Below are 14,138 nucleotides of genomic sequence, written 5' to 3' on the forward strand. Positions count from 1 at the left end.
CTCCCTAAATTGGAAGAATTTGGGTCACACAGTGGAAACCGTGGCAACCAGCTCCAAAAGGACCAGGAGGGCAAGGAGGAAGCTGCCACGTCCCTACCACCTCTATCATGGTGGTCTCCTAGACAACAGGATGTGAGGACACCCCAGACCCCTCCCCTCACCCAGAGGCCAGCCTGAGGCCTCTCTCTGCCACCACCAAGGAAGGGGCGCCTGCTGGGTGGGGCTTTACTCCACGGCCCTCCCCCTAGCTCCCCCACCACCCAAGTGGAGGCCAGTAGGGGTCCCCCCACCATGGATACTGGGCTCCACGAGGCTGCAGCTGCACCACAGCCCCTCGAGCCCCTCAAGCCCCAACGCTCCCTCCTAGGATCTGCCACGGGCTCCTTGATTGCTAATTTAGACTTTCCTGCCATCCCACGCAGGGGAATCAGGGGAAATCAAATTACCGAGTTATTCACTCTTTTTGTACAGCTGATGGGCTGATTAGCTGTCAATCAGGGCCTGCATTAACATCTGACACTGTGTGCATAACAATTACCAGTCACATTAAGGAAACCTTTCCCTTTCTCTCTAAAGGGAGGGGTGGGGAAGAGACAGGAGAGAGGAGGAGGCAGAAGAAGGCACGGAAGGGGGAAGGAGGAAATTCAATCAGCATAATTAGCTCAATCAGAGGAGAACATCACTTCACCAGCTGAGCAGAGCCACTGCCACTGCCAAAGGCCCCCGGCTGACCAGCTGCTCCGCAGCCTCTGCCCACTCTGCCCTCCAGCAAGTGCCTGGCCTCTCACTCAGCCACGGCGCCGGCCAAGGCAAGCGGCCCTCCCCCGTCTGTCAACCACTTGGCCCCGCCTTCAGACACCCCTTCCTCCAATCAGGTGGGCCCATTCCTGCCTGCCTCTCTGGGATTGGCTCTGACTGAAGAGGAGGATGTAAGACTCCAAGGACTGAGGCAGAGTTGGGGGTTGGGGGTGGAATGGGAGTGGGGCTGAAGACTGTGGGAGTCTCAGTTTATGATTCTTTTGTGGAAAGGACTTCCTTACACTGAGTCAGGCTCTGACATTTTATGAACTGTCTTGCTGTTCCTCCCGCTCCTTCCCTAGGGCCCGTGCCCTCTGGCCCTCAGCGCCCTTCCGAGTTGTTAGACCTCCAGGCTGGATGGCCTGTTTCTTCACTTGCCCTCTGGGATAGAGTTTGAAGCCCCTTTGCCATCCTGGCACCCACTGCTGGACCGTGTCCAGTGTGTCACTGCCCCTGAAACTTATCAGCACCCTGGTATGTTGTAACAACTTGGCGTTCTTGAGGCCTCAGTTTCCCCATTTGCAAAATAAGAGTGTGTCCAAGGGCCCTCCAAGCAAGTCTTGCAGTGTGAGGAGTCCCCACTCTGGACGCTGTGGCCGCCCCACCAGGAGAGTGATGGTGCTTCCAGCTATTCCCTCAATCTGGATTGGGAGAGCTTGCGGGGAGTCAGCTACGCTCTCCCATTCAGTCTCTCTGGGGCCTCCTGTGACAGAGGCAAAATGAACTCACAACATCCTTGGAAAGAGCCAAGCTCGGCCCTGGCCCACGGGTCGGTTGTCCACAGGTTGTGTTTGCTAAGGTGCATGCAGGGCACCTTGTTGTTTGCTTTTTTGTCACCAAGAACACGTCTCAAGAAGGCTGACCTTGGCCTCCTTAGCACTGCTCTGACCCGATGAGCAAGTCACGGACAGGCCCATGATACACTAGGGACACATGGATGATGATGCCGGGCAGGAGGGCGGGCTGGAGCCCAGCAGCTGTGGGTGGCTTTGGGGAGGTCCAGGCAGAAGGAGGCCTGAGGCTGCCCTGCGGCTGCTTCTACCATGGGGCCGTCCCAAGAGGGTGAGGAGGACACTCAGCCCAGCTCTCTGGGCCTCTGAACTTCTTGACCCCGTGTGTTCGTCTGCTAGGGCGGCCATTACAAAATACCAGGACAGCTTGAACACCAAAATAAAACAACTGAAATTTATTTTCTCACAGGTCTAGAGAATAAACGTCCAAAATCAAGGTATTGGCAGGTGTTGCTTCCTTGAGGCCTCTCTCCCTGGCTCGCAGATGGCCACCTTCTCACCGTGTCCTCACGTGGCCTTTCCTCTGTGCACACACACTCTGGGTGTCTCTCTGTGTGGCCAAATTTCCCCTTAGAATTGGTGCACCAAGGACACCAGTCAGATTGAACCAGGCCCACCCTAATGCCGCATTTTAGCTTAATCGCCTCTTTAAAGGCTATCTCCAAAGACAGTCACATACTGAGAGTTAGGGCTTCAGCATGAATCTGGGGGGCACACTATTCAGCCAAAACACCCAGAGAACTAATAACAATAATGGTTGTTGCTGTTTAATAGCTACCATGTGTATAGCACTGACTTTATTCTAGGCACAGGTGTGAGGACTGTACCGGTATGTACTCACGAAATCCTCCCGGAGCCAAGCTGGTACTATGAGCAGGTATTCTTATTGTCCCAACTCTATAGGTGGGGATATAAGGTACAGGGAGGTAAGTGACCTGCCCACCTAGTAAACAGTATGGTAAACAGCACATTCAAATGCAGGCATCTGCTCCAGAGCCCCTGTCCCAGCAGTTATATTATCTGCCTTTTATGAGTCCCACAGGGGCTAAACGACAGTGCCAGCTGTCCTTCTTTCCTGGCCCCTGACCCAGCAGCCTCCACCATGGGGCCATCTCAGGCAACCTCAAACCCAGCCAGTCTTCAGCCCAGAGAACCCAGACACCACCCCCAGCACTCAGGAGGGTCTCCACACGGGGCAGGGTGGGGGGCGTAGGGAGCGAATCTGGACCTACAGCCACCAACATGCACAGCTGTTGATTACGCGCCAGACCCTGTGCTAAGGGCTTTGCAGACATCATGTCATTTGATCCTCACATCAACTCTATGATCCAGAGTCCAGGACTGTGTCCTTTCAAGCAAGACCTTCCAGAGTGGCCTCAGCTAAGCACACCAGGTCACTTCTGGACCATGATGACGAGCTTCCTTAGGCAATTCTGAAGCCACGAAGTCACTCTCTCATTCAAAAAGTTATTTACTGAGTGCTTACTATATGTCAGGCACTGTTCTGGGTGTCGGGTGTGAGTGGGAAAAACAATAGAAAGGATTTCTGCTCCCATAAATCTTATAATCTGGTGGGCTGAGACAGAAAATGAACGGGTGTGGACATAAAGGACTACGATAGTTACAGATAGTGATAAATACAATAATGAAATAAAACCAGGCGATGGGATGATGGGTTGCAGACACTTTAGATGGAGTGGTCAGGGAAGTCTCCTTGAGGAGGTGACATTTGAACTAAGATCACAATAACAAGAAGGAGCCAATAATGAGGGTGAAGAGCAGGCAAGGCAGAGAGAACAGTAAGTGCAAAGGCCCTGGGGCCTTTTCAAGGGACAGAAGACCAGCCTGGATGCAGTGCAGAGGACAGAGATAATGTTAATGACGTTCACATCACCATCAAGGGTGAGATGACAGTTCCTCCCAATGTCTAATCCAAATCCTTCCAACTGCAATTTAAACCTCATTACCTTGCTATCTTCAGAGCAAACTAAAATCCGAGAATATTTACCGTGCTTCCTCTCCGACAAAGCACCATTCCATCCAGGAAGCAGGAGCCCAGCATTCTTCCAGTTGGCATTTGAAGGGGTGGTGGGGGTTGGGCCGGGAGCCTCTATCAGTTCAGGAAAATCTCTCTTCTGATGTTTTTAGCCGCCTCTCTTTGTAGGCTGTCAGAGCATGACAGAGAACATTTCTCGCCAAAGGTCCCCTTGTGTCGCTGTCTAAACACACTCATAAATCCTTGCCTGAACCCAGAAGCAAGGCCCTGGGTTAAAATAAGAAAGGCAGGAGACCCTGTAGAGAACCCTCCACCCCTCTCCATTCTCTTTTCCTCTCCTTTTCTTTCCAGCCCCCAGCTGTAGAAAGTAGAAGAAACACTTTTCGGGAGTCAGGAGGCTAGATGCTTGTGTCTACAACCCCAGCGACCACGGAGGAGGGGACAGATGAATCAACAAACACGAATGATGTGTGCTATAATAAATAAATGACCTAGGGGCTGGAGAAGCCCGTGGCTGGAGAGGGTGGGGGAAGCTCCATTCATCATTTATTCATTCAACATCTATTATTGAACACATACTCCATGCCAAGTGCTATGCCAGGCACTCGAATCAGTTAGGGTCTGGTTGAAAAAACAGAAAATGCAGCGGCTCATGCCCGTAATCCCAGCACCTTGGGAGGCTGAGGTGGGAGGATGGCTGGGGGCTAGGAGTTCAAGACCAGCTTGGGCTACATAGCAAGACCTCATCTCTACAAAAAATAAAAAATTAGCCAGGCATGATAGTGTGAACCTGTAGTCCCAGCTACTCAAGAGGCTGAGGTGGGAGGAGATCGCTTGAGTCTAGGAGTTTGAGGTTGCAGTGAGCTATGATGATGCCACTGCACTCTAGCCCTGTCTCCAAAAAAGAAAAGAAAAGAAAAAAGAAACACTCTAGGTATTTTACCCAGTGGGAATTTAATGCAGGATATTGGTGATACGAATGAAGAGTTGAGAGGCCAAATTAGCACCATCCAAAACTTAGCAACAGCAGGAGGCCATTAGCACCCCTGGGAATGGAAAGGGCAGTGAGAGGAGATGGCTTTACTACATTCCGGAGCTGGGGGTGCCCTGTAGGGAGCTAGACTACAGGGAAAACTTCCCAGCAGAATCTGGAACCACACAGGGGGCCATTGTCTGGCAGTCGGATGTGTTTGCTGCCAGAAATGCTGCCCCAGGCAGAGCAAAGGATGAGAAATGCCCCAGCTTCTCCCTTCTTTCCATCCTCCAGTCTCTTGCCAGTGTCTCATATTGGCCAAACCCAGCCAAAAAGGCAGCTCACCAAGGAGCTTGGAAAACACAGCCTGCGGGAGTCACTCCTACCCCATACCACCCCGTGATAGAGTGGAGAGGTGTTAAGAGTGGAGGATGGATTTGAAGGCAAACAGCCACAGGAGTGTCACAGTGTTAAAGACTTCACAGGTGGGGACATTTGATATGGGCTTTAAAACATATGTAGGTGTTTTCCAAGCAGGAAAGAGAAGAAGAGTACACAGAAGAGCAGGTTCAAAGGCAGAGAAGTGCAGAGAATGTGGCTTATTCAGCTAACATCAAATATTCTGCCTGGCTGCCAGGAAGGTAAATGAGCCCAACCAACAAGAGATTGGGGACCACTCCAGGGCCTTGAAGGCTGAGCTCAGGGGGTTGGACATCATCCTGGATCTCAGTCACAGGGTGAAATTAGTAAAGAAGAGGGACAGACCGCAGGTTGGGAAGAGGCAGTGAAGAGTCTCTGCAATGGTCTTGGTGGGCAATGATTACATCTGAACTAGGGCTGTTTCCACGGAGACTGGAAGGAGAAGGTACATAGAAGAGGATTTTAGGAGGTAGAGAGGCTTGGTAGTTGATGGCTATGGAAGAGAGAGAGAGAGGGAGCAAAAGGGACAAAATATGATATTTGGGGTGGTGTCTATGAAGATATGGGTTCTAATTCTTCTCCTTCCTCTAGGGCCACCTGTTGGAGAGGCCTCCACCCATCTCTTCACATGCAGCCACCCCTCATGCCATTGATTTAGATTCCCCAGTTTTCAGCTGGACAAAAGGCCCCCTGGAATAAAAACTACATTTCCCTGCATCCCTTGCAGCTACAGGTGGCCATGTGCCTGAGTTCCAGCTAATAAGATGTAAGTGGAAGTGTCCTGTGGTAGCTTTGCGGAGCTTTCCTTAAAGGCAGCTGGCGTGTGTCCTTTGGCCCCCTTCTGTGTCACCCTTCCTCCACCCTGCTACCTGCACAGTAGGTATGATGGAGGGAGATTTGGCTGCTACTTTAGACCAGGGAGCTAGAAGGAGCCTGGGACCCTGAGGACTTGATAGAGTAGATTCAGCACCAGCTTTGCACTATAGGTGAAAGAGAAATAAACATTGACTTGTTTAAGCCACTGTTGTTTTGAGTTTGTTTGTTACAACAAACTTAATCCTAAATGATACAACACTCTATCTTTTTCAGGTAATAATTGAAATATCTTATCTCATTTACTCCTCAACAATCCAATGATGTAAATAGTGTTGATATACCCAATTTATAGATGAGGAGACTGAGGCTTGGCGAGGTTAAGTCACTTGTACAAGGTCACGCAAACAGCAGATGGTGCAAGCAAGATCCAAACTCTGAAAGTTTGACTCCAAATTCGCCTGCATCCTCAGAGGCACCCTCCTTTCCCTTCCCAAATGTTTTTTGTCTTCCCTCCTACTTCTTTCAGCCTGACACATGCTTCTAGCAATACTAATGGCCTCAATAATAAGGATAGCAATAAAAAGAACACTGAGGTTTGTTCTTTTGTAGAATTGAACAACTTCCTATTATTTCTGCCAACAAATTAGTCTTAATTGCACTGTGGCATCATTAGGCGGCATTTGGGAAAATGTAGAAGGTCCCCAACATGTCAAGAATATAATTTGATTGAATCGGGAGCAAGATGGCAGAATAGAAACCTCCAGTGATTGTCCCTCTGCATGAACACAAAATTCAACAACTGTTCACTCAAGCACCTTCAGAAGAATCAAAAATCAGATGAGAGGGCCAGGCACGGTGGCTCATGCCTGTAATCCTAGCACTCCGGGAGGCCGAGGTGGGAGGATCGCTTGAGTTCAGGAGTTTGAGACCAGCCTGAGCAAGAGCAAGACCCCATCTCTACCAAAAATAGAAAAATTAGCCAGATACAGTGGCATCCACCTGTAGTCCCAGCTACTTGGGAGGCTGCAGTAAGAGGATCACTCGAGCCCTGGAATGTGAGGTTGCAGTGAGCTACGATGAGGCCACTGTACTCTATCCTGGGCAACAAAGTGAGACCCTGTCTCAAAAAAAAAAAAAAAATCAGATGAACGATCATACTACCTGGTTTTAACATTACATAAAGAAAGAGGCACAGTAATTCAGGGAATTCTCCCATATCTTACCCAAGTCTACCAAGGTGATACTACCAGGAGTGTGCAAGAGTCACAGCATCACTGGGTTTGGGCCTCCCCCCAGCGCTGATATGGCTGCAGTGACAAAAGACTTAGATCACAACACTCAGTTTCCTTTGAATATCTGGAAAGCCTTCTCAGTAAGGACAGGTTCAAACAAGCCCAGATTGCAAAGATTAAAATAAATACCTAACTCTTCAATGCCCAGACATCAACGAACATCCCAAGCATCAGGAACACACCCAGGAAGACATGACCTCACCAAAAAAACTAAATAAGTTACCAGTGATTGATTTTGGAGTGATGGAGATATGTGACCTTTCAGACAAAGAATTCAAAATGGCTGTCCTAAGGAAGCTCGATGAATTTCAAGACAAGACGGAAAAGGAATTCAGAAGCCTATCAGGGAAATTTAACAAAAAGATTGAAATAATAAAAAAATCAAGCAGAAATTCTAGAGCTTAAGAATTCAACTGACAAACTAAGATATACATCAGAGTCTCTCAACAGCAGAATTGACAAAGCAAAAGAAAGAATTAGTGAGCTTGAAGACAGACTATTTGAAAATACATAGCCAGAAGACAAAAAAGGAAAATAAATAAATAAGAATGAAGCATGCCTACAAGATCTAGAAAATAGCCTCAACAGAGCAAATCTAAGAGTTATTGGCCTTAAGGAGGAGGTAGAGAGATTGGGGTAAGAAAATTTATTCCCCAAAATAATAACAGAGAACTTTCCAAACCTAGAGAAAGATATAAATATTCAGGTACAAGAAGGTCATGGAACACCAAACAGATTTAACTCAAACAAGACCACCTCAAGGCATTTAATAATCAAGTTCCCAAAGGTCACAGATTTTTAAAAAAGTTCCTAAGGGAAGCAAGAAAAAAGAAAAAAATAACTATAAAGGAGGTACAATGTGTCTGGCAGCAAACTTCTAAGTGCAAAACTTACAGGCCAGGAGAGAGTGGCATGACATATTCAAAGTGCTGAAGGAAAAAAACCTTAACCCTAGAATATTATATCCTGCAAAAATATCCTTCAAACATGAAGGAGAAACAAAAACTTTCCCAGACAAAAAGCTGAAGGATTTCACCAACACCAGACCTATCCTACAAGAAATGCTAAAAGAAGTTCTTCAATCTGAAAGAAAAGGACATTAATGAACAATAAGAAATCATCTAAAGGTATACAACTCACTGGTAACAGTAAGGACACAAATACAGAATACCCTATTGCTATAATTGCAATGCCTAAACCACTTACATCTTGAGTAGGAAGACAACAAAAAGTGAAAAAGCAAGGGGAATGCATTTAAAGGTAGAATTTCTGTTAGACTTCTCTTTGCTTGTTTATTTGTTTGTAAGCAGAGTCATCATATGTTTAAAATAATTAGTTATAAAATGGTTTTGCAAGCCTCACAGTAACCTCAAATCAAAAAACCTACAACAAATACACAAAAATGAAAGCAAGAAATTAAAACACACTATCGGACAGCGACGCAAGATGGCAGCCACCACGGGCTCAGGAGTAAAAGTCCCTCACAATTTCCGACTGTTGGAAGAACTCGAAGAAGGACAGAAAGGAGTAGGAGATGGCACCGTTAGCTGGGGTCTAGAAGATGACGAAGACATGACACTTCCAAGATGGACAGGGGTGATAATTGGGCCTCCAAGAATGATTTATGAAAACCGAATATACAGCCTTAAAATAGAATGTGGACCTAAATACCCAGAAGCACCCCCCCTTGTAAGATTTGTAACAAAATGAATGGAGTTAATAGTTCTAATGGAATGGTGGATCCAAGAGCCATATCAGTGCTAGCAAAATGGCAGAATTCATATAGCATCAAAGTTGTCCTAATGATGTCTAAAGAAAATAAGAAACTCCCTCAGCCACCTGAAGGACAATGTTACAGCAATTAATCAAAAAGAAAAACCACAGGCCCTTCCCTTTACCCCCATTCAATTTAAGCAGTCTTCATTTTCCACTGTAGTAAATTTTCTAGAGGTCTTGTAGACCTCAAAGTACTGGAAAAGAAGCCCCCATTCAAAGGCAATTTATCTTAAGATACTGTAAATGATACTAATTTTTTGTCCATTTGAAATATATAAGTTGTGTTATAATAAAAAAAAAACACACTATCAGAGAAAATCACTTTTAACAAAAGAAGACAGGAAGGAAGGAACAAAGAAAGAGAAGACCACAAAACAATCAGAAATCAAATAACATGGCAGTCATAAGTCCTTACCTAACAATAAGAACATTGAATGTGAATGGACTAAACTCTCCAATTGAAAGACATAGAGTGGCTGAATGGATAAAAAAAAACAAGAGCCTACCATATGTTGTCTGCAAGAAACACACTTCACCTGTAAAGACACACATAGATGAAAATAAAGGAATGGGAAAAAAATACTCCATGCAAATGGAAACCAAAAAAGATCAGAAATAGCTATACTTCTATCAGATAAAATAGATTTAAAGACAAAAACTGTAAAAAGAGACAAAGAAGGTCATTGCATAATGACAAAGGGGTCAATTCAGCAAGAGGATATAATAATTCTAAATATATATGCACCCAACACTGGAGCACCCAGATACATAAAGCAAACATTATTAACACTAAAGAGAGAGACAGACCCCAATACAATAATAGTTGGAGATCTCAACACTCCACTTTCAGCACTGGACAGATCGTCCAGACAGAAAGTCAACAATGAAACATTGGATTTAATCTTCACTATAGACCAAATGGACCTAATATATATGTACAGAATGTTTCATCCAACGGCTGCAGAATACACGCTCTTCTCAGCTCAAGGATCATTCTCAAGGATAGATCATCTATTAGGCTACAAATAAGTCTCAAAAATTAAAAAAAAATTGAAATCATACCAAATATTTTCTCTGACCAAAATGGAATAAAACTAGAAATCAATATTAAGAGAAGCATTGGAAACCATGCAAACACATGGAAATTAAACAATATGCTCCTGAATGACTAGTGGGTCAATGAAGAGATTAAGAAGGAAATTAAAAATCTATCAAAATAAATGAAAATGAAAACACAACATATCAAAACCTGTGGGATACAGCAAGAGCAGTAATAAGAGGAGAGTTTATAGCAATAAGTGCCTACATCAAAAAGCAGAAAAGCTTCAAATAAACAACCTAATGATGCATCTCAAAAAAATAGAAAAACAGGAGCAAACCAAACCCAAAAGTAGTAGAAGAAAAAAAATAATAAAGATCAGAGCAAAAATAAATGAAATTGAAACAAAGAAATACAAAAGATCAATGAAATAAAAAGTTGGTTTTTTGAAAAGATAAACAAAATAAACACACCTTTAGCCAGACTAAGATAAAAAGAGAGAAGACCCAAATAAATAAAACCAGAGATGAAAAGGAGACATTACAACTAATACTGCAGAAATCCAAAGACTCATTAGAGACTACTGTGAGGAACTATATGCCAATAAATTGGAAAACCTAGAAGAAATGGAGAAATTCCTAGACACACACAACCTACCAAGATTGAACCAGAAGAAATCCAAAATATGAATAAACCAATAACAAGTATCAAGATAGAAGCAGTAATAAAAAGTCTCCCATCAAAGAAAATCCCAGAACCCAGTGGCTTCACTATTGAATTCCATCAAGCATTCAAAAAAGAACTAACACCAATCCTACTTAAACTATCCCAAAATATGAGGGAGGAGGGAATACTCCCAAACTCATTCTAGGAGGACTGTTTCACCCTGATACCAAAACAAGACAAAGACACAACATAAAAAGAAAACTATAGCCAATAACTGATGAACATAGATGCAAAAATCTTCAACAAAATACTAGCAAACCGAATTCAACAATACATTAAAAAGATTATTATTCATGATCAAGTGTGACTCAACCCAGGGATGCAAGGATGGGTCAACATACACAAATCAATCAATGTGTTACATCATATCAACAGAACAAAGGACAAAAACCATATAATCATTTCAATTGATGCTGGAAAAGCATTTGATAAATATTCAACATCCCTTCATGATAAAAACTCTAAAAAAAACTGGATATAGAAGGAACTTACCTCAACATGATAAAAGCCATATTTGGCAGACCCACAGCTAGTATCATACTGAATGGGGAAAAGCAGAAAGCCTTTCCTCTAAGATCTGGAATAAGACAAGGATGCCCACTGTCACCACTGTTATTCAACATGGTACTGAAAGATCTATCTAGAGCAATCAGACAAGAGAAGGAAAGGAAGAAGTCAAATTATCCCTCTTTGCAAACAATATGATCTTATACCTAGAGAAACCTAAAGACTCCACCCAAAAACTATTAGAACTGACAAACAAATTCAGTAAAGTTGCAGGATACAAAATCAGCATACGAAAATCAGTAGCATCTCTATGCCAACAAGGATATAATCTGAGCAACAAATCATGTGAAAGAGGGTGAAAAAAGCACAATAGATGCTTGTGTTAAAAAAACACAAAACAAAACACTGGGCTGAATTTTATAATCTGTCCTTTTAACTCCTCTCTTTGTAAAAGACAAATTACACCTTGGTGGCTTCTGGGCTCTGCCTCGCTGCACAGTTGCCGAGCTGCCTGTGACACTTCCAGCTGAATTTGCTCCCTGCCATTAGCTGTAGGGAGGGTGTTATTTCACTGAGAGAAAAGAGGGTTATTTGGGTTATATCCCTGCTTGCACTCTTGCCCCTCTCCAGTCTAATCAGCACGAGTGGCCAGATGAGGCTCTAAAAAACCAAGTCAGAGCATGACTCTCCTCTCCTCAAAAGCTGTCAGTAGTCTCCCATCCTACTTAGAATAAAAACCAAGTCTTCAGCATGTCATATAGAAATGTCCCGCCTAACCTGGTCCTTGCCCATCTCTGTAGCCTCATTACCAATGCTCTGCCTGCACTTCCGATGCTCTGGCCACAACACTTCAGGACACACCTGCCTCAGGGCCTTTGCACTTACTGCCCCCCTACATGTAGAACACTCCTCCCCCGGATAGCTATGCAACTGTCTCCCTCACCCCATTCAGCTCTCTGCTGAGAGAAGACATTGCTGCCCACCACAAAATGGCACCCCTTCTTGCCCAGCCTTTTTTCATTGACTTGAACACTACCTGCCATTCCATTATAAATGTATTTGTATATTATTTGATTGTCTTGTTCCCCAAGTAGAACATAAGCCCTGTGAGGGAAGATCTGTATCTTGTTTGTTCATTGTTTGGCCTCTATGCCTAGAACAATGAATGACATGTGGCAGGTTCTCAGTAAATATTTGTTGGAGAAAGGGTGGGAGAGAAAGGGAAGGAAGGAAGGAAGGGAGGGAGGGAGGGAGGGAAGAAAGGCTGGCAAGTACTCAGTGAAGAAGGCATCAAGCAAACAAAATGAAGTTCAGTAACAGGGATTGGAGTTAGACATAGGGAAGTACTTTTTGACAGGGAGCGATGTGAAGTACCAGAGCTGGATGCTGGGGGTGGGAGGCGATTTGCAGTTAGGAAGCGGGTTCCCAGAGTGAGGGGCAGAGTGAAGGAGGACATCCGGCTTTTCCCAGGCAGTGTGGGGAGGGCCAGCCAGATCTGCATTCTGTTTCTCCCTCTCCCTTCCTTTCCGTAGGAGCAACTGGCACAGGAGAAAGCTGGGACTCGTGAGGGATGAGGGAAGAGAAGGAGGCAGTTCTTTTTTCCTCACCTCCCCACAAAGTTACAGAAGAAATCTCGAGTAGTGAATCATCCCTCTTTACAATCAAGCAGTTATTTAAAGTGGAAAAAGGAAAAGAGACACAGAGAAAGGGAGAAAGTGGGAGATGATCGCACGCCAGCTCGCTCCCCAATTCCCGGCAATCAGCCACGGAGATGTGTCTAATCTCACGAAGAGCTGCTTTCCTGATTGAGAGAGCTAATTGCAGGGCTGACACAGCTTCCCGGGAAAGCACTTGCAGACAAAAAATGCCAAGTGCTACCAACAACAACAAAAATACCTCCATGCACACTGGCAACGGCTCGGGGCCCAAGAGGCCTGTGCCGACGGAGACGTCTACCCCACCCAGAAAGAGGAGCGGGTGATCTTCAGGGCAGTCAAAACTGGCAGGAAAGCCCCAGGGGAGGAGTGGGCCAAAGACGTCAACAGCAAGTTCACAGAAGTGGAGGTACCCGTGGCCAATAAACCTAAGAAGAGAGGGTCAACCTCACTTGCAGTCCAAGAAACAATGCTAATTACAGCAACCATGGTACTATTTTTTTTTTTTTTTTTTTTTTTTGGTGGATCAAATTAGAAAAGGTTTTGGGGGGAAGAAATGTTCATATTAGCCTGGGTGCTTAGCACAGCACGGATGAGACCGTGGGCAGATTTCTTTGCTCTCGGGGTTTATCACCAAGACACCTGGAGGATCTTTTTGGCTGCTGTTGGCACAGGGGCTGGTGGAAACAGAAAGCCATAGCTGGGCCTGCTCCGGGTCGCAGCTGAGCTCCAGCCTCCCGCCTTCTGTTTGTCTGTGCCCACTTGGATGTTACCCAGAGAGAGGACCTGAGGGGCTCTCCATCCAACAAGGAGCCCCTCCCCTGGGCTCCAATATACCGTCTCCACCCTCGGGGCACCCTTAGGTCTAACCTTGGGCACTTGTGCCAATTCTAATTCAATGTGGCAGGAGCAGCTAGTTTAGTTCTGCCGAGTCATGCTGGTGCTACGTAAGCAGGAAAGAACAGGTTCTGGAGCCGGCGTCAAAGGCAAGCACAGGGAGGCATCACAGTCTGCCTAATAAAATAGTAACACTCAGTTCTGCCAAGGATGTGGTGAAATTGACTTTCTTATGTGCTGTCGATAAGCGTGGCCATTGATACAAATCCCTGGAGGATAGCTCGACAAGAACGAAATCGTCCATTCCCTTTGCCCTTCTGGGATTCAGGAGAGAGAAGAAATGCTCCAGCTCCTCCCCTTATGCCAGATGTCCCTGCCCAATCCCTTTATAACTCCCTGCTGTCCTTCCAGAGGAGGAATAGCCATGTGACTGATCAGAGTGTGAGGCATTGATCAGTCTGTGCTCCTTAGCAAGTGGTGTCGTGCATTAAAGCTCAGCCTCCCCGTGGGGT

General features: G+C 45.3%; 1 protein-coding gene across 1 annotated transcript; it reads left to right on the forward strand.

The window, feature by feature from the left end:
* Window positions 1-8,532: 8,532 nt before the first annotated feature.
* LOC138389375 (ubiquitin-conjugating enzyme E2 variant 1-like) lies at window positions 8,533-8,951 on the forward strand. Its single transcript, XM_069477689.1, has 2 exons — window positions 8,533-8,702; window positions 8,822-8,951. The coding sequence occupies exons 1-2, from the start codon at window positions 8,533-8,535 to the stop codon at window positions 8,949-8,951; spliced, it is 300 nt and encodes a 99-aa protein (XP_069333790.1).
* Window positions 8,952-14,138: the final 5,187 nt, after the last annotated feature.

Source organism: Eulemur rufifrons, chromosome 8, assembly GCF_041146395.1.
Source record: "Eulemur rufifrons isolate Redbay chromosome 8, OSU_ERuf_1, whole genome shotgun sequence".
Taxonomy (NCBI): domain Eukaryota; kingdom Metazoa; phylum Chordata; class Mammalia; order Primates; family Lemuridae; genus Eulemur; species Eulemur rufifrons.

Coding starts and splice junctions, on each gene's coding strand:
- LOC138389375 (XM_069477689.1), top strand. CDS start 8,533: ATGGCAGCCACCACGGGCTCAGGAGTAAAAGTCCCTCACAATTTCCGA. Junction 8,703..8,821: donor GTGATAATTGGGCCTCCAAG/AATGATTTATGA, acceptor TTCTAATGGAAT/GGTGGATCCAAGAGCCATAT.